We start from the raw sequence: 23746 nt of genomic DNA, 5'->3' as shown, positions 1-23746 counted from the left end.
GAACAGACAAGAACACAGGATGTCAGTGATGCCTTAAGCCTCCCTTGTTGGCCATGTGGTTTAAGGCATCACTGCATTTCTGTGTGTCTATTTGCTGGTTCTGTCCCACAAGGTGACGAACTTATTATCAACTAAAAATTCCCCTTTGGTTGACAAATATGAAAATATATTATTCCTGAGGTAGAGCGAATTGGATATTAAAGGACATTTGTAGCTTATATTATATATATATATATATATATATATATATATATATATATATATATATATATACACACACACACACACAGTACATCCTCGACTTACAGCAATTCAATCTTACGCTGCTTTTTCAATGTCGTTGGAAAGAATAGGCATCAAGTCAACGGCGCTTACAGCGCTGTAACTTGATGCTTTGTCAAGTTACGGCTCCAAAACTCGAGTTGCGGCATGTATGTATGTATGTATATGTATATATGGTGCTAGGAAAACTCGGTCTCAAAACAATGTTGAATATTTACGTCTTAAATGGTAGAAAAACTATCATGCCCTCTAACAGAGCTGCAGAAAGGCAAATAAAGTGCATATTTATGTTTAATTAAGACATTAGATTTGCTGTTAAGCATAGAAAAATGTCAAAGGAATTTTGTATGAAAAATAGAGAAACTCTGTATCAAAAAAGTCGGTCTCAGAAAACTGGGTCTCTCGGTTACCTATAGAGCTCGCGGAAACGGGGCTGTTTGGTGTTAACTATGGTATTATATTAGAATGGCTGTTAAACTGTAAACGTGGGATGAAGTTCTTGTTTTCTATTCAATCTCTTATATTTTCAGTTTAGTTTCAGTACCCATATCGATGGCTTCTAAATACATTTCATCCCAAAGAGGAAAAAAGAAATTCATCGACGACGAGAACTACATATGTGATTTTCATATACACAGTGCTGACAAGATAAGGTTATTCTGGCGAGTGAAATGCGAAAATCTTCATGCATGGCACGAATTCACACGAAGATTCAAGAGGGAGAAAATGTGATTGTCAAGAAAGTTAACAGCCATAATCATTCGTCTACATTAGCAAAAGTGGAAGCCAAAAGTGCTATATCAGAAATTAAGTGTAAAATTCAGAATGGTAATTCATCTAGCACACGAATTATTTTAGCCGATAGTGTGAGTAAACTTGATGAAAATGGAAAAAGTTAGATATCAAGTTTGCCATCAATTTCAAGATCAATAACTAATTGACGGACTAAAGCTTTCGGTGCACCTCCATTACCTCAGACACGCACAGGATTTGAAATACCACAGTCATTCCGTGTTTTGAGTGATGGAAAAGCTTTTCTACAGAGTGACAGTGGAACTGACGATGAGAAAAGAATTTTAGTATTTGCTTCTGACAAGGTACTTAATGACCTACAAAGTTCTCGTTATTTAGGAATTGATGGAACTTTCAAGGTTCCACCTAACGTATGGTATCAAGTCCTGATTATACATGCTTATATACATGGGAAAGTCTTCCCTCGTGCATTTATTTTATTGCCTGACAAAACAGAGAATACTTATAATAAAGCTTTCATAATACTAAAAGAACTTCTGCCAAATATAAATCCCAAGGAAGTGATGATTGATTTCGAGATAGGCCTTGGTAATAGTATCGAAAATAATTTTCCTTGTTGTGACACTGTTGGGTGCTTCTTTCATGTGTGCCAGAATGTTTATCGCCGAATTTGTGATTTGGGTCATAAGTGTCAGTACAATACCGACAACAACTTTTCGTTGTTAATAAGAATGTTTTGTGCTATGGCATTCTTACCAATTGAAGAAGTTACAAATGCATTTGAAGAACTAAGTGAAGACGAGTTACTTCCGATGGAATTTATTAGTTACTTTGAGTTAACATATATTGGTGCAATCCATGGACGTCGCCGTAGAAGAGAAGCTCCTTTATACCCTATAACATTTTGGAATATGAGAAGTCGTGTCATAAATAAATTACCTCGAACAAACAATGCGTTAGAAGGATTTCACTCAGCCTTAAATCAATCGATAGCATGCAAAAAACCCAATATTTGGAAATTTATTGATGTCCTGAAAAAAGAAGAGGCTCTAACAGAAACTAAGATTCTACATTTGCAACTAGGAGAAAAGCCAGTTAAAAAGAAAAAATATGAAAAACTTGACAATTGCATTGAAAAGTTAACGGAAGAGTATGATGGCAGTAACCAAAGTGGTTTTTTTTAAATCTATTGTTTATAACCTTAAGTGTTTTTAAAAGTGTTATACGTAATTACAAGATTAAATTTATAACTTCATCATTTTAATTTTTTGTCGATTAATTATTGTCAAATAAATGTTCTTTTAATAATAAACTACTGTTTAGTACCCTATAATATTGTAAAAAAATAGTCAATAAATGTTCTTTTATTTATATATTACTGTTTAGTACCTTATAATTTAGTGTAAAAAAACAAGTTAAAGGTTTTAAGATGAAGCACAGACGTTTGAGACCGAGTTTTCTGGCCACCATATATAATATATATATATATATATATATATATATATATATATATATATATATATATATATATATATATATATATATATATATATATATATATATATATATATATATATATATATATATATATATATATATATATATATATATATATATATATATAGATATATATATATATATATATATATATATATATATATATATATATATATATATCATATATATATATATATATATATATATATATATATAATATAATTGCATATATAGCATATATATTTTATATATATACATATGTATATAATATATATAAAAGTTCATTTTTGTTTATGTTTGTATGTTATAGAATTCCAAACTGCTTGACCGATCTCTGACAAAATTGACATGTGCCCATCATTTGACCCAGTTTATATAATAGGGTAGGTTTCAAACCCGTAGCTCCCTCCCTTATCCACTAACTATAGTACTTCCATTCTTCCAGTCTCCACATTAACAATCATTGGTCCTTCTGATTTTTCCATTTACCTCATAACTTTTGCTCATATTTTTTACTCTCAACTTTTCTCTTATTGATATGATAAATAGGTATGATATGATCTGCAAGCATATACAATAACACACTCCATTTGCAGCTGTTTTTCTTATTTATTCAAGTACTTTTCATCTTCATCCGATTCCTTGTTGAACACCCTTTGTGTGGTATAACTCACCCAAAGTCTCACCCATACTTTTGTACCATTGCCCTATTGCTTTTACTCCTGCAGTAGTTGGCCATTGAAATTCGTAGCTGATTTTATGAAAAAGGTTCTTACAGATTTTTACAGTTAACCATCAGGTTCTTTATAACTTGGAGCTTACCACCATTTGCTTGTTTACAAATATTACTTTGGGCATTGCTCTTGAGAGCTAGTAGAATGCATGTCATCTCAGGGTTCTCGTTCTCATTGTACACAGCTTCCAGTATGTGGACTTACTCCCTTCCTACCTGCCGACTTATCTTCACATTTTCCAAGCAATTTAACCTAATTTGTAAGCTGGCAGGTTCATCTTTGCCATAAAAGAAGTCCTTTAGAACTTTTGTGTTGTATCAAGTGTGTGCTTTGAGCAGCCAAGCCGTCTATGTGTCTTTCAGAATTACATTTATGTAGAAACATTGTCATGATGAAAGCTAAAGGTTCCTCGAAATGATTAGCATAAAGCTTTATATGAAATCGTTATAGATAAGCGATGAAGATGTGTGTGTGTGTGTTTTTTTTTTTTTTTTTTCAAGACAGATGATGCTTCTCAATACCGTAAATGGTGTATTGGAGTCTTAGTCTAAACGCTTCTATCAGACTCATTCCCTGGGCTATAAGCTGATGGTTTGAGTAATGTTATGATTCCTTTAGCTTTATAATGAACATTTTTCGATTATATTGAATGATTAAAATGTTTAACCTGAAGTACTATAGTCTTTGCAAAACTATAGTTTTTTCTTAAAGGAGAGATACCCAAGCAGTTCATGATAGTAATTTCATATAGTACTAATGACACTACCACCGGGAGAGACTGCATTATAACTTAACTCTACGCAAGGCCCCGATATGAACTCTGATCTTCTGTAGAAAGGAACAGATGTTTTGATCAGTATGATTGGGCAACTGTTGGTTATCAGTAAGCTCATAACGTCAGTGGTATTTAAACCATATGTAAATGCCGGTCAAGTTCACGTGTATGTGGGTGGGTGTTTGTGTTCATCACAAGTGCCTTCCTGATTATGTATTTTCTCAGTATAAGTATGTGTGATTTTCTTCCATGGTGATTAGCAGGTTTCGATATTTTGTATATGTATAACTGACTGTCGTGTGTCAAAACCTTCATATTTCACAAGATCGAGAGAATATTACGTGGGCTTTCGAATTTCACAAGGAAAAATAATTTAAAACTCCAAGTCTGAAAGTGGAATTCTTTGCCCGTATAATGCCAAATAGCACAGTTCCTTGACGGATAAGTAGACATGTATAGATGTATAGTCATTAGGAGAATGTGATACTAGACTATCAGGAATATTCATTTTCGTTTTTGTGTTGCTACCCTTTTGGCTTTCAAATATTATTCCAGCCATATTCAATGGCAATGCCACATGCATACGAGGCTGCTTTGAACAGCATGCATAACGGCGAATTTCACCGTTATGAGAAAACCCCAAATAGGCCCACATTATGAGACTGGGAAAACCCCAAATGGGCCTATGTAATTACGAAGGTTGAAGTTAGAAGTTTGATATCACTCATGTTTAAAGGCAAAGAATTTAATAGCGTACCTTGGTGGTTCACTGATGCTTGCTGAAAACTGATAGTGTGTGTGTATGTGTGAGAGAGAGAGAGAGAGAGAGAGTTAGTTATGTAATTGGCCTAAGAATAAATTTGGTAGTGAAAGTTCTGTAATTTGTTCTTATACGTCACCGATTGGTAGCGAAAAATCTAACCTATCTTTGAAATAAAAGAGAAATGGAAAAGGGAGAAAACATTTACCCCACAGACCGAAGTGTAATTATCGACATGTGTTGACTGCGTTGGATTCAATTTGTCGAGGGAGTTTATGAGTTTTTTATCTTTGTAAGTGGGAGGGGCAAAGGGCTTGAGCACCGCGTCGCCGCCCATATTAAATACTCGTATGATCACTTGGTTCAGTCACTAGAGTAGACCGTGGTCATATAACTTGCAGAGGCAAACATCGTTGGCGCACAAGCCCTAGCAATGAAGACCTTAACCCTTCTTCTAGTTTGCGGTGTTATGGAAATCTCGGCAAAATCCGCTGCAAGATATTATTGTCCCCCTCTCCCTTGTGGGGAGTCAAATGTGTTCGTAGGGTATTCCGATTATTATTTTACCTCTCCAGGATATCCGAACCCTTACCCCGAAGGCACAGCGTGTTTATGGCAACTGTATTCTCCATTTTATACGGCCCTCCGACTACAGTGCTACTTTGACACCACGCCATCCGACGGTTGCCTTCAGGATACTTTCTTCTTCTCACCGTCAGGTGACTGCTGGATGTATGATGGAGATAAATACTGCGGCTTTGGTTTCTTAGATTTCACAACACAGTCCAATTTTCTGTCTGTACGGTTTTATTCTCAGGCTGCAAATCTAGCTCATCAAGGATTTATCTGTGTTGTACATGCGGTTGATCCGACTAGTGTGACAGAACTGTTAACATCCGATCCCAATCCACCAACAGAGTCTGCCACTGGTACAAGTACTTTGGTAACCTCAGGAATGAGTTCTGTAACTCATTCAGAAGCAATTTCTCCTGTAACTCCATTTGTTTCGAATCCAGACATAATTTCACATACAAGTTCTCTAACTTCCCACGGCACAAGTCCTGCTGCATCATCTGAGAAAAATCCTGGAGCATCCGTTGAAACAACCAACCCTACAGCCTCTGATGGAAGTACTTTTACGTTCTCCGACTCAAGTCGTCCGGCAACCTCGCCTGAGATAAGCTCTCCACCAACCTCAGCGACAACAAGTAGTAACTCCAGCTGCCAGTGTGGTATCAAGGGCAGGTCTAGGATTGTTGGTGGGAATGAAGCCGAAGCTCTTGAGTGGCCTTGGCAGGCTGGAATATACTATCATTCTGGTAGTCGGTCTCCTTTCTGTGGCGGTTCTTTGTTGAGTGATGAATGGGTAATTACAGCTTCACATTGTGTAGATGGAAAGGAAGCCAGTCAGATTTATGTTATTTTAGGTGATCATGACACAACTGTAACGGAGGCCACTGAACTGCAGTTCAATATTGATGGAATTATCATGCATGAAAATTATGACTCAAGCACTGTTGATAATGATATTGCATTACTTCGCCTACAAACGCCAGTAGGGAGCTTTGCTGATGGAGGAATCTTTCCCATTTGCTTGCCAGCCAATTACATCTCCGAAGATTTCATTGGGGAAAATGCCACAGTGACTGGCTGGGGAACTCTCCAATATCAGGGAGCTAAAAGTCATGTCTTAATGGAGGTCGATGTGCCCATTGTTGAATGCCAAAACTACCCAGTTATAGCAGATGATGTGACTAATAACATGATCTGTGCTTATGAACAAGGGAGAGATTCCTGTCAGGGTGATTCGGGGGGACCTCTCCAGTTGCAGTTGGATGGGAAGTACTATCTGATAGGGCTAGTTTCCTTCGGGCATGGATGTGGCGACTTGGACTCTCCCGGTGTTTATACTAAAGTTACTAATTATATTAACTGGATTGAGAGTAACACGGGAGTAAACTTTTGTTATTGAAAAAAAAGAGATTGTTTTAGATTATGTAAAATGCATAAGGGTAAGGGTAATATGTTTAATCTTAAATCATATTTGATGCTAAAAGGCCTAGTTAAGCTGAGGTCCTCTTGTGTTTAGACATTAATCAGTTTTCCATGCGTAGACGTGTATTAATGAAAGGAATCTCACGTCACTAGAAATTGTTTGAATGTTGAAGAAAAATTACAATTACTTAAAAAAAAAATAAGTTTCTCTAATGAATAAATCCTATTCCAATGCTAATAATGTTTAGTTTTATTTCTATCCGCAAATATATTGGTATCCCGAAGGTTAATTCAAATTACGTCTGTAGTCCCCTTTCTCTCTCTCTCTCTTCTTAAAGCCCGTACACACTTGGAAACATTGTTTGGAAACGGTTTCCAAACAGTTTGGAAACTGTTTCCAAACTGAATGCAAACAATGTTTCCAAACTGCTTACATAATGTTTCTAAACAGTTTGAAAACTGTTTGCAAACCCTTCCCTAACACCATTTCACGAATTACTGTTTCCCATCCAGAATGGGAAACACTGCGTGTGTGTGTGTGTGTGTGTGTGCGGCCGAGGCGACGCCGCGACGATGAATTAGTACCTACTCGAGACTTGCAGTGATAACACCCTGTGGTCAGTCGAGAAAACTCTAGAACTAATTGAATTGCTGCATTCATCCCCAACATTGTGGGATGTAACAAATGTGGATTACAAAAATAGAATTAATAAGATGGATGCCTTGACGGGGATAGCCGCCAAAAGCAAATTCACAGAGGGTCCTTTTTTTAAAAAAAATTCCTCACCCATATCTTTCTCTTTTTCTTGACCTCCCTTGACTTTATCAAAAGTGCCAAGTAAAATGCAGACGCTGCTGCAGCAACCTCTACACTCATCACAGGCATGGCCACAACTGAGGTGTGGACAGGAAACATTGTTTGGAAATAGTTTACAAATAATTTGCAAACTGTTTCCAAACAGTTTGAAAACTGTTTCCAAACTGTTTGGAATCAAGTTTTTGGAAACAGTTTCCAAACTGTTTGGAAACCGTTTTCAAACATTGTTTCCAAACAATGTTTCCAAGTGTGTACGGGGCTTTATATATATATATATATATATATATATATATATATATATAGATATATATATATATATATATATATATATATATATATATATATATGTGTGTGTGTGTGTGTGTGTGTGTGTGTGTGTGTGTATATATATATATATATATATATATATATATATATATACATACATACATACTATATACACGTGTGTATGTTAGCGTGTTACGACTACTTTATGAGCAATGTGTTCTCATGTTCAAGTTCAGAAGTAAGTGGTAGGCCACAAGACGAGACAAGGAATGAATGGGTTATATGCTCTCGCATGCATTTATGTAATGCTTTAGGAAAATAACCAAGCAGCTTTTCTAAAATTGTCACTGTTGGAATTCTGATTTCTATTTAGACCGATTTACATTTTGATTCGTTGGAAATTTGTCCAATGGAAACGCTTAACCACGAAGGTTACTGAATCGTAAATCAGTCGATAACGACATTTACGACTGCTTAATCATTAACTTGAATCTATGATCGAGCGCAAAGGTCATGGTACACGTAATTCCTCAAATTTAGTTCAAGGCAGAACTGGCTCTATTTATATATGAAGTCATTCATTTGAAACAAAATTTATCATAATTACCTGAGTTCTTATCGCACATTGCCAAATGTATTCACTCGAACCTCTGGCACGTGTGTAGCCTATAGGTTACTTGTGTAGTACGATCGATTTCAGAAACGATGGCTCACAGCTGGATAGTAACACATGCAATTATAATCCAAATACTCGACTGGTGAAATAGAAAGCAGTGCTTTAATCAACGGTCACTATATAAAGAACGCTCGTAAAGTTGCCATCAAGGCCATTTAAAATATATTACTAAAATATTACTAAAAGTGTGAAATTCAACTTAGTAATTATTATACTCGCACACATAAAAGCGTATCAACTCATTATAAAAGCTCCAAATCTGGTTTCCAAAGCCTACCGTGCCCTTTCTTCAGGCGCTTTTATGTCCATGAAAATATTTTACTTATTACACCCAACGTACCATAAAATTACGTCATTATAATTCTACAAGTGCTGGTGGAAGATAATACTTGATTATTGAATAATATATAGTGGGCTACAGAGGTGAAGTTTAATAAAGCAGGTACATATGTGAAGTATAGCGCCTCAGTGAATGTGGTTGGTATGGTGTTTGCGTCCCACCTCGGTGGTCGCTGGTTCGATTCTCGGCCATTCCATTGAGGAGTGAGAGATGTGTATTTCTGGTGATAGAAGTTCACTCTCGACGTGGTTCGGAAGTCACGTAAAGCCGTTGGTCCCATGCAACGTAAAAACACCATACAAACGAAACATATGTGAAGTGTTGACAAGTTTACTCTAGAACCAAGGGTCTTTTTATATTAAAATTAACAAATGACGAATGATTACTTGCCAGTCAACGTATACGATTTGTAACTAGATTTTAAATTGATGTTCGATACTGAAGGTGTTATGCATACTCAAGGCCAATACAGTGCTATATTGGCCTTGTGCATACTACAATTACCGAGCTAAAGCATATTCCATTACGGTAACTCATTCCGTCCTTATCTTCCTCAGTATTGATTAAGCTCATACTGTTGCACTTAACAAGTTTTAGTATATTTCAGCTTGATGATGGTGTATCAAATCAATAATGAGAATGAAGAAAATATAATCCTTAAATAACATTTAAATGTTCTGCAAATCGTAATAATGCATTTCAAAAGGTATGTAGCCTACCTATATTATGGAACAAACTGTATTTGTTCAAAAAAGGGACCAGAAACTTCAATTTTCAATACCTTTTCGTAAAAGGGCAAAGATTGTCTGATGATAATTGAACCATTGCCTCGATGTGGACATACGCTGCTTTCCCACGATAAATCTGGATTTGTCACATGAAATTTCTGAAGCCGCAGTCAAATCTAGGTATATTAATGATCTGTGGAAAGCTCCCCCTACCCCCCTAGTGTATTTTTTGTTCGCAGTTGTTTGTTTACATCGGAGTTTGACCGTCAGGTGCAACAGGTAGTTAAAGAGATTGTAATCGTGGTTTAGAAGAACCGTCGTAGTTACTACCAGTCGTATTTTGAATTTTGCTGGCGTCAATGATCAAGTTATCATAGACGGTTCTTGGGAACTTGAGAAAAGTAGGAGTTATGTGTTATTTTGGATGAAAGAACAGCGTGTTTTGCACACAGCAGCGCAGCCGCTGGCTGGAGACTTCAACGGGTTGATCGTCTTCGTCGGATGTCAGAGGATAAGATTCCTGTTGCACTGAATAATTATAGCTGCTTTAGATAGTTTTATAGTTTCAGGTGAGAAGCTAATTCTGAAGGAACCTCTAAATCGTCTATGGGTTGAGTAAGCTCAAAGTTAGTGTTAGGTGACAAGCACATTCTGCAGGAACCTCTACCTAAGTCATCTGTGTAACGTAAACTCAAAAACTTTATCTAACCCAGTGTTAGCTAAAAGAAAGCTATAACATTTATCAACGTCATTTTCTAAGTAGAGACTTGGTTGACCTAAGGCAGATCAGTTTTACTTTTTAAGATACTTAGGTAGTATATACATATGAAAAAAGCTCTTCATTCTCTTTATTTTGAACCTCATAGATATAGCTACCCTATACTATACTCTGTTTTTTTCCATCTGTCCATCCGCCTGCGATGTTCTCGCATGGTAACACTGCGTCCCGGGCTTTAAATAGGGTAAAAAACCGCATGGTACAGGGGTGAACCATGTACGATCAATGTGTACAACCCCAGAAAAGTACATTATAACGTGTTCTGACACCGGAGTAGAGGTCTTTAGCTCCGTTTCTCACCAACAACAAGTCGCGTCTGATGCCCATCTCCGATGTCAGGACGCGTTATAATGTACTTTTCTTGGGGTTGTACACATTGATCGTACATGGTCCATCCCTGTACCATGGGGTTTTTTACCCTCTTTTATAAGTTGCCAATACAAGATATGAAATTGTACTTTATATATATATACAAATGAAAAAAGCTCTTCATTCTCTTTATTTTGAACCTCATAGGTATAGCTAGCCTATACTATACTCGGTTTTTTTCCATCTGTCCATCCGCCTGTGGTGTTCTCGCATGGTAACACTGCGTCCCGGGCTTTAAATAGTTACGCTATGTGTAAGTTTTTGGTAAATAAAAGGATATCTGGGTGTACATTTGCAACTGAAAAGTGTTTTAATAATTTACTGTATGCGATTTACACAGTTAATATTCGAAATAGGATATTATTATAATTGTTGAATGTAAGCTGAATATTATTATCTAAACCCCGGGACGCAGTGTTACCATGCGCAAACACCACAGCTGGATGGACAGATGGAAAAAAACAAAGTATAGGTATGCACAAATGATAAACAAAAATTAATCAAATTATGACATAAGGTAAGACAATTCCAGTCCCCTCCCCTCCCCCTCCATAGCCAGGTTACATTAGGTTGGTATCTTTAGGTTCTTTTAGTCCCCTATCATTTCCTAGCCATTTTTGCATGAAAAACCCCAAATTATTTTTCTTGCAAAATTAGCTGACTGGAGTCTTATTGGCAGCTTATTAAATTTTACCCTAAAGTCTTCTACTTTACATCCAAACTCACTTTACCTACATAGCCTAGTTTTAAAGTTTTAGAAAATGAATACTATTGCCTAGCTTAGTCTAGCCTGACCTGTGAATTTTGAAAAATTCGAGGGAGGCTTTGGTGTTGATGGCACATCCATGTCTTGGTCAGGGCTTCCCTATTGCTACCCATATCTAGGGTATGGTACATATCAGTTGAAGATGTATGTTATACATTAGTAATGAGACTGATATAAATAACAATATTATAGTTTATAATAGCCAAACAAGCCTTCTAATGTGTAGCCTAATTTTAATTAAATAGGTGACAATTCACAGTATAAATTTTCTTTTTCAGTCTCAGCATGGGTACAAGGGTTGGAGGAGGGATTCACTTCTCAGACAAATCATTGGTAGGGGTGTCGCGTCTTTTAGAGGACCTACAGCATCTGTTGGAAGACAAAGACTCTGCCGACATCATATTTGTTATTGGGCGTGAAGAAACCCACATCGCTGCACATAAACTTATACTGAAGGCTAGGTGAGTGATTCTCCATGCATTTTTTTTTATTTGAAATGCGATTGCAGCCAAGAAATACAAGTGCTCCTATGAAAATGCATGCTATTACATACGTAATTAGATCTTTGTTATTTTGGGATTTTGAAGGAGCATTATTGAGCATTGTTTTGATTGACTGAACTTATTCTCATTAGGACAGAAAATATGGATATTTTATTTCATAAAATTCTCATTAGGACAGAAAATATGGATATTTTATTTCATAAATGCATCTCAGTTTACTAGGCCAAGATGTCAGTTGCTGAATAGGACCAGGTAAAGCTTCTGTCATGTGTATTAGAATGTTTATATATATTAATTTTTTTAATTATGATAAAATTTATTGTAATAGTTTTGATTTTGGAACAAAATTTATATAACAAATTTTTTTACACATATCATTGTGATTATTGTATTTGATTTGTGAATTAATTAACTGTTTAGCTGTTGTGACAACTCATTTCTGCTTCGCTGTTTACTGGGGTACTGTGGCACAAGTAAAATGAGAATGTACTATGTTAAGGAAGAGCAGATTTTTTTTTTAGAACTTTTGCTCCACAAACTCATGTACTGATGAGTTGTTTCTATGTAAAGTGCCCTAAGCATTGCATTAAGTTTATATTAAATTTTTTTTCTGTATTTATTTTTTTTTAAGATGTAAAAGCTTTGTTGAGGCATCAGGAGGTGAAATATGCGTCATACCAGGCAGTACTGTCACCCCAGGGAGTCCCCATACAACTATTCGTCTGCCACAATACCAGCCAAATATATTTCGACAAGTTATAAGTTACATCTATACAGGCAAAGTATGACTTAATTATTTTCTTATATTTTCATGTACATATCTAGTTTTGTAGGTGTCAATTTAAATGGCAGTAATCTCAGTTGTTTTATGATTGGTACTAATACATTCTTCCTTATTTTTCTTTTTCAATTTGTAATATTTATCAGGACTAATTTTTCTCTCATATTTATAGAAATTTCCTGAAACCTTTTAAACTTCTGTTTGTTGTGTTATTTTATTTCCATTGCAGTGATATGATCATAAAGATTACATTTAAAATTGCTGAATACTGCCATAGAAGTTATTGGGGATGTTGTACCAAGTTTAGTAATTAATCCTTTTATTTTTCAAGGATTCCTAAAATTTTAGGGGCAAATCACATACCTTGTAAGAAAACAGCAGTCCTTTTATTGCTAACTGTAAATTGATTTTTTGATTGCGTGATGCCTGTTAGGATATAATTTTAAGCTCAGTAACTATACTTTATTGTACCATGAGTTGTTGAGGATATGCAGTATTTTTGTAGATGTTATATATTCTCAAAGTATAAATAAAAGATTTTGTTAACAAAATGATCGTTTTATGTAATTCTTACAATGTTTCATCAGGTTGTGATGAGTGATAATGATGTTTTTGAAGTCTATGGTGTTGGTCATGACTTGGGCCTTGAAGAACTCTGCCAGCATTGTGAAGATCACATCGCCACTACTATGACTCCTCATAATGCATGTACATTTCTCATGGCAGCCCTCAAAATGGAACAGCGAACTGGAGGTTGTATGATGTTTTATTTTGTCCACTATTATTTTTTTGTTGTGTATTGTTGGTTGGTCATTTGCTTTAGAATTGCAAATAACTTGTTTCATAATTTGAGTGTATTTTGTGTTTAGGTAGTAAAGGTAGTCGTGCTTTTGTTGATCGCTGTGTGGCTTATATTGGAGAAAATGCCCTCGAGTGTATGCAGACAACATCGTTCTTGAATCTATCAAGAGAAGCCTTAATAAGGCTTATCTCATCAGACAATGTAAGCTAATCTTAAGAAAAATTTTTATGTGATATAAGATGCATATAATGCTAGGGTAGTTTTTAATCTTGTGTGATATTTTCTGTGCAACTCTTCAGATTTTTTTTTATCTTATATAATGTTTGAGGATTATTGAATAAGATTGGTGAGGTATTCTGTAATCATTCAGCCTTTGTATATCATTTGTAACAGTTAGCTTTAGAAGAGGAAGATGTATGGAGAGGGGTTCTTAGTTGGGCCAAGTATGGTGCAGGTGTTACACAGCCAACTGCTCACTGGACTGAAGAGGAGAGACTACGTGTTTGTCAGCAATTACCAGGTGTCATCAATCATGTGCGCCTCTTACTTATTGGTATGTTTATATGATAAGTTGATAGAAAATACTTTAAAGGTGGGATGACTTTAGTTATGACCTCCAAATATAACTTATATTCCAAGTGTATGTCATTAGTTTATGCACAGTTATCTATGTCAACCACAAAAATAAGTATGCAGTCATGAATAAATCAGTGTTTGTCCGTACAAGAATTGCCTCTTTTCTTGGAGCATTCCCAGCACCCACTAGAAATGGTTGTTAAAGTTATATAACAAAAGTTGTGGTGCCATAAATCACCGATTTTATAATGCTAGACAAGTGCCTTAAAATCGGATCACCATTATCTGCTGATAATCAGGGACTGCACATACAAAAGTTTTTTGTATGTCATGTGAGCCCATGTGATTCTCCACATTTGTTTTCTCCTCATAAAATTTCAGATAGTCAAGTTTTTGCTGAAGAAGTGGAACCTACTGGGGCAGTACCGATGGAACTATCATTGGAACGCTACCGCTATGCTGCTTTACCAAACAAATTTAAGGATAACTCTACCAATGAAGATAAAAGATTACAACCTAGGGTTTCATTAAAGTTATTTGCTGGCTCACAGCTACTTGTCAATGTAAGTACTATAACAGATTCATAATTATTTTAATTTCAGTCTGACTAACATAGAACATTTGAATGGTTTATTTGTCTAGTGCTAAATTTCATGTCTAAAGAAACTATATTATGATTGAACTCCCATATGAGGAATCTGTAAGTCACCAGCTTTTTTACTTTTTTACTTTGAAGTTCATAGAGCCAAAATTTCCCAGTTCACCTCCTTGAGACAAGTTACATTAAAGATATTGACCTACTGGTTCTAACTGGATTTCATTCCCTGTGGCTGATCATGTGTTGAAGTGAGCTTTTGACTTTTGACTACATAGAGAGGTTTATGTTCCAAAATTTCCATAAAAATTTATGAAACTATAGGGATTCTTCTTAATTATAATAATGTAACTTTTAGTTTTTTACTATTATGCTTTTACCTTAATAAGTTGTCAATTGAAAAGCATTTTGCCTTTTATAATTTAATGATGAGTAGAAAACCTTATTGCAGTGATTTCCTTGTACCCCTTGCTGGGGGAAGTTCTGTTTCCATGGTGAGTTTACTAAATTTAGGAGTGCTTTATTTTTATATGGTCAAAGGAGATTTTAAATTGAGCAAAGTTTTAAGGCAAGCATGCGTTTTTAACAAATAATGATTTATTTACATCTTTTCATATTTTTTATTCTTGTTTGTTTTTAATGTAATCAGAGATTTTAACTGTCTCCTAACAAACATTTTCTATTTTTGTTTTAAAAAGAGTATTCTAACTACTTTTAAGTTTGTGTATTTCCTCTTTTATTTATTTATTTATTTTTATTTTATTTGTGAGTAGGAAATTGCAATTTTTCCATCAGTAACTCCATAGTTGTAAGGTTAATCTCTTAACAGATCTTCCATTACTTGGAATATGGATAATATTCATGAGTCCCATTCATGCAAACAGTGCCCCACAAGAGGCCCATGAGTTTTGCTAATATTGAAGTATGTCAGGTACATAATATTTCAAATGCTCTATTAGATCCCAATCCCAAGAAGTTAAATGAAATACTGATGGCTATTTTAATAAGATATGTCCCTAGAAAGGACATCAAATTTAGGACAAATGACCACCTATGGTTTTACGATACATGTAGTCGAGTCTACCATGACAACAAACCAAATTTAACTCATGGAGACAAAATCGTTCATATGAAAATTACACCATTTTAGTTTATTCTTGACGTGCTACGAATAGAACTTACCATACAGCTGAGAGAAATTACAATAATAATTCCTTGGAGAGGAAACTTAAAGGAATTACTCAGCCTGATTTGTGGTCTACCAAATTGGCGTCATCTATCTTGGGTTAAAGTCGTTTTCCATTCCACCACTACTATTAGATGATGGTAGATTGGTTACTGCTTCATCGAACTTTTGAAGTTAAGCAACGGCCAAGGATGTCCCTCTCCCTGATACTTGTCATCCTGAACCTATTCTTACAAAATTGGCAATACGTTCCAGGTATGTTCTTAAGAAAATTCTTGATGATCTTGACAGCTGGGATAGAGAAGATCCTGACAGTTTCTTCCCTTTGTTTTTAAATTTTCTAGTGTGTTGTCTCCCAAGATAAGTAGATTCTATAGATTTTTATGTGGACGTAGTAGTATCTTTGAGCATGAGCACAAGCTTAGTACATACAGTCTGTTCCAAAGAGTGGCATATCTGTATACTGAAGTAGCTACAGGCCAGTTTCTATTCTCCTGGTGCTCTCCAAAGTTGCAGAGAAACTTATTTTTAAGCCAATATATAAGGGAATCTAAAGGATTGTTAGATGATAGTCAATATGCATATAGGAACCAGTTGGGTAATTCAAATAGCTTTTAGTGCTGCTTTTGATTTAGTAAATCACCAGGCTCTTATTTATAAACTTCAAAGTCTTGGAGTCTGTGGATATGTTTTTGGATTACTTCTGATTTCGTTACAGGTAGGCAGCGGCAAGTTGCCGTAGACGGGATCTTTATTGAACAAGACCTATTCTGTCTGGAGTTCACAGAGTAGTGTTCTTAGTCCATTGTTATTTTTAGTTTACTATACAAGTGATATAGTTGCTCGCCTGGTAAGCAAGGTTGTTCAGTATACTGATGATGCAACACTTTTGGGTTGAGGGAAGTCTCCACTTATGAGAAATGAAGCTGCCCTCAGCCTCAATCAGAACATGGAACAGATAAGTGAATGGTGTAATCAATGAGGTATAAGGCTAAACTCCAGTTTTTATTGATTAGCAAATCTCACAGTACAGGTTTCTCTCTCCATCCTCCCCTTCAGGTGGATGGAAATTTGCTAAATGAGTCTAAACTTACTATTCTAGGTGTAACTTTTGACTGAGTCTAACTTTTGAGAAACAGCTAATGAAAGTTCCAGCAAAAGTTAGGTATTGTTCATGAAGCCTCATGTATTTATAACAGTGATAAAATCTATCAAACTGTTTTAGGTCGTTTGTACATCCTTTACTAGAACACTGTTCTCCAGTGTGGATATCTGCTTTTGCCAGAGATCTATTTCTTGTAGATAGAGTGGTTTGTGGAAGAAGGTTTATGTTTCCTAATAGGAGCAGTTATGACTTGGACTGTTGACTGATGATCTCTTGTTTGTGACTTTTTCATAAGTTGTATTTCAGCAGAGATCTTTCACATTCACAATTGATTCATGATCTCTTTAATCCTTGCACAATTGGGCTGTGGAACAGCTTCCCAGAGGATGTCGTGTAATTGGAACTTCAGAAGTTCAAGGGAAGATTCAGTGCATTACTACTTTAATATGGACTATTCTCCTCGCAATTTAATACATTTTTATATATAAATTTTTTTTGATAAGTTGGGTCTTTTCTTCATGTATTTCCCTTTACCTCCACTTCTTCCTAATGAACACCATGTTCTTTGGAAGCTTGAATTTCAAGTCAATGGCCCCTATGGGATTTTTCCATATGAATAGGTTTTGTCTTCTGGGTAATAGTAATACGTAAAGGTAATAATAATCATGAGATTACCTTTCTGCACTTCTTGAGAAGGAAGATCTTACCTGGACTGTGACCTTTTTCATCATGATTTTTTTTTTAGATGTACGATAACAGGATTTCCTTTAGATCTGGCTTTGTTGGCAGAGGCAAGAGCCATATTTGAAAAGAATGTACTGGAATTCATTAATGTTGGCTATCCAGGCTTCTGGAGTCTCCCATTCCTTGTGGCAGCAATTGAAATTGATCACCTTGATGATGAATGCTGTAGCAGGAGCAAATGCCCTACATTCTGTTGGGGGAATTTCATGGTTTCTGTAGGCTTTTAAGGATGTGTGGTTTCACTTGTCCAATGACTGGTACTAGAAGTACTTCTTTGTTGTCAGGAGTGGGTTTACCAGTTTAAAATCCCTTGCATTGGACCTTCACCAATCCCACAAGTGTTTGTTCTGGTAAAACTGCACCCATTGACATGGGTTATGCCAATTATGTGAATGGTTGCTTGATCCTTGCATTGCTAGACAGTAGACTAAACTGGTTTTATATCCAACAAATAAAGTTAAAGTGAGTACTATGTGAAATGGTTGGTGTCTTGGAATAGCATCTCGGGGAATGGATGGTTTTGGGAATATGTGTCTAGGTTAGAAAAAGATAGATGGGCAAATAGATAGGTGCTGCAAGATTTATGTACAATCATAGGTTGTTAATATTAATTTTAAAAAATGATGAAAGAAATATTAAATGAAAAATAGGGCAAGGTATGTTTGGATACTACATTTTCCAGTAATATGCATACAGCATTTGCATACTGATAATTCTAAAATCACTTTTTTATGAAACACTTGCAATTTATCTTTTAAATAAAAGTTTACCTTTTAATTGGTATGGTTTTGTATACTTGTTTAATTATCCATCTGTTTTTTTCTGTCTGTCTGTCATTTTGGCTGAAAAGATAAAGATTATGTTTAAGTCACATTCCCTTGATAAGTTTCAAAGTTGAATGACTATGCGAGATATTTTTTGCAGGAAAAGATGTCATTGCAGCGTGTTCTTAACAACTGGTATGGTGTAAATAAACAAATGTGGAGGCTTGTTTATCGTGCATCTACCCATGGTTATTCAGCAGATGCATTTCATCGACATTGTGATGGTGTTGCTCCAACATACACTATTGTTATGGTAAAATCATGAGATTTTTTTTATACATCAAGGTACTTTAGATTTAATTTCATATTACTGCCATTTCATATATATTTGAGAAGGTCTTTGTGTTATATGTTACATAACTTCAATACCACGAGGGGTATTGAAGTGCTAGTATGTGTGGTATGCGATGAAAATACTGAATATTCACCATTCTTGTACTAGTTGTAAGAGGGCTGATATATTTTATTACTAATCAGCACTTTGTAACAATAACATTTCTGGATCTTAAATATGGAACCAAGTTATTTTCAAGTTGAATATTTTAATATTAACATTTTGAACTAAGGTTTTTTTTATTCAATTCTTGAATAATAACATGCTCCAGGAATCATTATATTTATTACATCATTATAAAGTGCTGTCAGTTATGCATCATATTCTATTTATATCATTGCACTTGTCATTGTAGGGCCAGCATGGAGAAATCTGTGGTGGATTTAGTGATGTTCCTTGGGGCAAAACTACCATGAAAGGACGCTATGTTGCTTCTGACAAGGCATTCCTATTTACTCTTGTCAACAGTCAGGATTGTCCTCCAACCAAATTTCCAGTTGTCAAGAAAATGTTTGCTATTTGTTACCACCCAGAGTAAGTGCTGCAGAGAAATCAGTACGCTACTGTTTTGTTAAAATAAAAAATCAGCCACTCTTTATTAATGCATGACTTCTTCAAGAGTGGTGATAACCATTCTGCTCTAAATTCCCTGTTTTCTTTGCTGTTAAACCTCTTATTGAGTGTTGTTTAGGAAAACTAGGAAAACTAAAAAATCAATGTTTTAATAGTCACAGGTGAAAATTTTAAATTGAGCATAATCTTAAGAAGAGATTTGAATAAAAAGAATCTCTAGATTTGTTGAGGATGCAGGCTTCCTCAACAAAACCTGCCTTGTGTTGTAAAATTTTTTCAAGTTTTATAATATTCTTTTTCAGTTTTTACTCCAATCTCCTAACTTTAGCAATGTCCAAATAAGTTTTTACTAACTTTACTTTTTTAGCAATGTCCAAATAAGTTTTTGTATGCTAATGTTTTAAGTTAAGAAAATTGAATGATGTTGAAATTTATTTTTGTTTTAAAAATGAATGACACTTAAATTGATTTTATTTTTGTTTTAACACTTCTTTTAAATGTTCAAATTGGAAATTAACACACATCATCATAACCCATAGTTGCAATTTAAGAAGGGTTTGTCAGTTAGTTATCAGGAGCTCTGTTCTCGGGTATCAGAACATGTTAGGTCGCTTGTAAACAAGTTTATCTGGTCGTAAGTAGTGGAATTTTTAATACCTTTCTGATATGTCTCAAAATCTACTGTTATCACAAGATTCTGGTGTGTCATCTGACTTTTTTTTAGAAGTGACCATACTATTAGTATGTTCTTTCAGTACGTATATTGACTGAATAGAAGCCTATTTTGAATTAACATAAATGTTTTTACTAGGTCCCAAAGTAATTATTTTTGTTATTACACAACAGCTGTGGGCCAATATTTGGGGCAGGTGCAGATCTCTTTATTGCTGGGAATTGCAATCAAAATTTGGAGAGTTATTCTAACCTTCCACATTCTTATGATGGGGAAAATGCATCATGTAATACCTTGATGAGTGACTACAACTTTACTGTGTTGGACTATGAAGTCTTTACCCCGTATGGAAAGTGAGGTAAGGTTCTGAGATGCGTTATGAGACTTTTTTTTTTTTTTTTTTTTTTTTTTTTTTTTTTTTTTTTTTTTTTTTTTTTTTTTTTTTTTTTTTATTACTTTGTCTTTTTTGTAAGGAATACTTTAAATTTTCAACAGAAATTTTCCCAGTGTTTTTTTTTTTTTTTAGTTAATGACCTTTGGAGGTTGTATGTTAAATCAGTTTCACAAGTCAAGTATTAAATGAATTAGACTTACACTAACATCACAACATTATCTTATTCTTTATCTGTTTGTGTCTAAAAATGTAGCAATGTTTTGCTTCATTGTACAGCAAATGAAGAGGCCTTCTTTTAATTGAGAGGCATGAATTCTTTTGAACTAATTTTGACTTATTTTTCTCATTATAGGGAATCACTTAAGGAATTTAAAGGTTATGTGTGACTAGTCCTGAAATTCAGTTTCGGCCAGGACTTACAGTTGTTTAGTCATAAATTAGAACCATGGAACTCCGTTTTTGGGACTTCCATTAAATAACACTCATAGGAGACACTACTTCAACATGTGGATTACCTTTGCTTGATGAAGAGTGGCAGTAAGGCTAGTTATGAGGACGTGTGCAATTCATTGAAATTCCACTTGTGTATGGTACGTATGCTACAATAATCCAGACTAGGACTTGGGTCTGAATTAGGTGAGCTTTTTAAATTGACTGGGAAGTACTAGTGTCTTCAAAGTTTGCCAGCCTGTAAGATATGCGTTTTTATTTTTGCAAGAAAATTTTTTAATATTGCATCATGTCAAGTACTGTGTTTTTAGAGTGAAAACTTACTATTCACGGTATTAAGTGCACAGTGTAGATGATGAGTTTTAGTTAATATTAGTTCACTGAGCACCGATGTCATAGTGATGCAAAATAATTAATAAAAATTAAGTAAATGTTGATGATTAAAGATTTTTGTTGTTTGCTGTTGCTTTGTTTCTGTGTATGGAGATATATTTTCATTAGCATTACATACTACATGTATGGTATAGAACTTAATTTGTCAACAAGTTTATTTAATGTTACCTGCAATTTCACAATTCTTTTATTCATGTCATTGTGTAAATGATTTTTTCTATACATACTGCTAGTATTTCATAAATAATTTTCATGGGCATATTGAGTGTACTCTGTGTTCATGCAGCAACTTTGATATTTTCCTTGAAAATATTTTTACAATGAGTAATGCATTTTTTCTTTATTTTACTATTCTTCTCGCATGAAAAATATCCATGTAACAGGGTTTATGTTATTTATGCATACCACTTATAAGCTGGCAAATACAGTACACAGCACAATGTACAAGTACTTGTAGCTTGGTTATTGTATAGTAGAAGCTGAAAGCTTTATTTAGTTGCCATATTGTTGGTGTTTATGAAGCAAAAGTACATTAGATTCTATTTAGCATATCAGTTTTAAGTAGGACTTAGTTTCAGATCTTGTATTCTTAAGTTACAGTTGACCCCCGGTATTTGCGGGGGATAGGGACCACAACCACCCATGAATAGCTAATATCCAAAAGTACTTGCGACCTACCTTAAAGAATTGGCGAAGCTGTGTATGCCGAATCACATATAACTGGGGGTTGACTGTAGTTTTGTTGTACATGTACTAAGATAGATTTTAGTCAGTAGAATATGTTATAGAATTATTTTTCTTTAGGATCTCTGAATTTTGTATAGACTAGTTTTAAATAATGTTTTACAAAGAAACCAGTTGTTAAATTTTTTACTGGCATTTACTCACAAATGCCAAATACTTAAATCCTTCAAAAACAAGTTAATTTGAAGGGTTCTGTAATTATAAGATACTTTAAGTAGGTTATATTACTCATGATGTTCCTTGTAGTACTTGTATGACCATATCAATAACTAACTTTTTTGTTCGTACCTTGGGTTTTAAGACTTCTTTTGTCATTATCTGTAACTGGTGGGAAATATTTGGCAATCACAAGTTTGGAAATTTGCAAGAATTGTGCTTTGTTTTGAGAACTCTTGATTTCTTGTTTGAATGTTGCTGGCAACATCATGAATGTGTTATATACTGATTGCTCCATATTTTTATTTTTATATAAACAAGCCCAATAATAGTTGTCATGAATTTCATAGGCATTGAATATTCATTCTTTTTAGCAAGGAAATTGCACAGGAGAAAAAATAAAGATTTTGAGAGTACACACCACTGTTTTCAATGTCTTCTATGCTCCATTTCAGTAAGTGCTTAAATTCAAGCAGACTAGTTTTGTGTGTAAGCTAGCAATGGAGTTGGCTGCCAAGGAGGCTTCGAGTGAATACCCTATTCATGCTGAAGTCATTTTTTCTCTTTAATCAAGACATAACCCACTTGTTTGTTTGTTTGCATGGAGTTTTTACGTTGCATGGAACCAGTAATTATTCAGCAACCGAACCAACGGCTTTACTTCATGTCATAAAATAACACATTTAATTTTCATTTCCATTAAAAGAAAAGGTGTTAATTTCTTTATCATTAACTTTACTTTAGATTTTGTGATTTACTAATTAATGATTATTAATTAAAAATAAGTGATATTTTTTCGCCTGTATTTTGCAAATGCGACAAGAGTTTCCCTCCGTTTTTTTTCCCGCCTTAATGTTGGGGTAATGTGTGGCTGTCCGGGTTACTGTGCACAAATGGCAATTTAAGGGGACATTTTTGGATCCCAATAGTGGCGAGCGCTGCTATTCTGTATTGGTTATACTATGTAATTAAGTGTACTTATCTTCCTGAAGACGACGAACCAGCTAAGTATCTTATGAGTTAATTTGCATGTTTGGCCAAATGTGTATAGGAGTTATATAAGAATGCTAGGTTAGTTCTCATGTCTGCGTTTGTCGACTACCAATGATATTTAAGGTAAATACAAGTTGATTTCTAGTTTGTAATAAAATTCCAGTGCCTAAAATTCCTACCGTTGTTGCCTTAAAGAAAATTATTTGCTGTGGACCATTTTGAGCAATCGGGACATAATTTCACCACTCGTCACTTCCGTACCACGTTGAGAGTGAACTTAGTTATATCCAGAAATACACATCTTCAACACCTCAACGGAATGCCAGAGAATCTAACTTGTGGCCACTGAGGTGGCAGGTCAAGACTATACAGTTCACGCCACT

The 23746-nt window shown here is 34.8% G+C and overlaps 2 protein-coding genes across 3 annotated transcripts; both read left to right on the top strand.

The window, feature by feature from the left end:
* Window positions 1-4892: 4892 nt before the first annotated feature.
* On the top strand, window positions 4893-7037 carry LOC135202232 (proclotting enzyme-like). The gene has a single exon (XM_064231504.1). It carries the CDS (start codon window positions 5235-5237, stop codon window positions 6771-6773), a length of 1539 nt encoding a protein of 512 aa, XP_064087574.1. The 5' UTR covers window positions 4893-5234; the 3' UTR covers window positions 6774-7037.
* A 2776-nt stretch (window positions 7038-9813) lies between these two features.
* On the top strand, window positions 9814-22788 carry LOC135202230 (BTB/POZ domain-containing protein 9-like). Of its 2 annotated transcripts, none has more exons than XM_064231502.1 (11): window positions 9814-9903; window positions 11816-11998; window positions 12672-12822; window positions 13409-13574; window positions 13691-13824; window positions 14017-14176; window positions 14581-14762; window positions 18754-18906; window positions 19343-19521; window positions 20407-20591; window positions 20980-22788. In XM_064231502.1, exons 2-10 carry the CDS (start codon window positions 11823-11825, stop codon window positions 20588-20590), a joined length of 1485 nt encoding a protein of 494 aa, XP_064087572.1. In that variant the 5' UTR covers window positions 9814-9903; window positions 11816-11822; the 3' UTR covers window position 20591; window positions 20980-22788. The 2 variants fall into 2 exon arrangements, with proteins under 2 accessions (XP_064087572.1, XP_064087573.1); XM_064231503.1 differs by lacking the exon at window positions 9814-9903 and adding an exon at window positions 9915-10193.
* Window positions 22789-23746: the final 958 nt, after the last annotated feature.

The sequence above is a fragment of the Macrobrachium nipponense genome, chromosome 30 (genome assembly GCF_015104395.2).
Source record: "Macrobrachium nipponense isolate FS-2020 chromosome 30, ASM1510439v2, whole genome shotgun sequence".
NCBI lineage: Eukaryota > Metazoa > Arthropoda > Malacostraca > Decapoda > Palaemonidae > Macrobrachium > Macrobrachium nipponense.
Note: the sequence above shows the minus strand (reverse complement) of the source record. Positions and strands in the feature narration are given on the sequence as shown.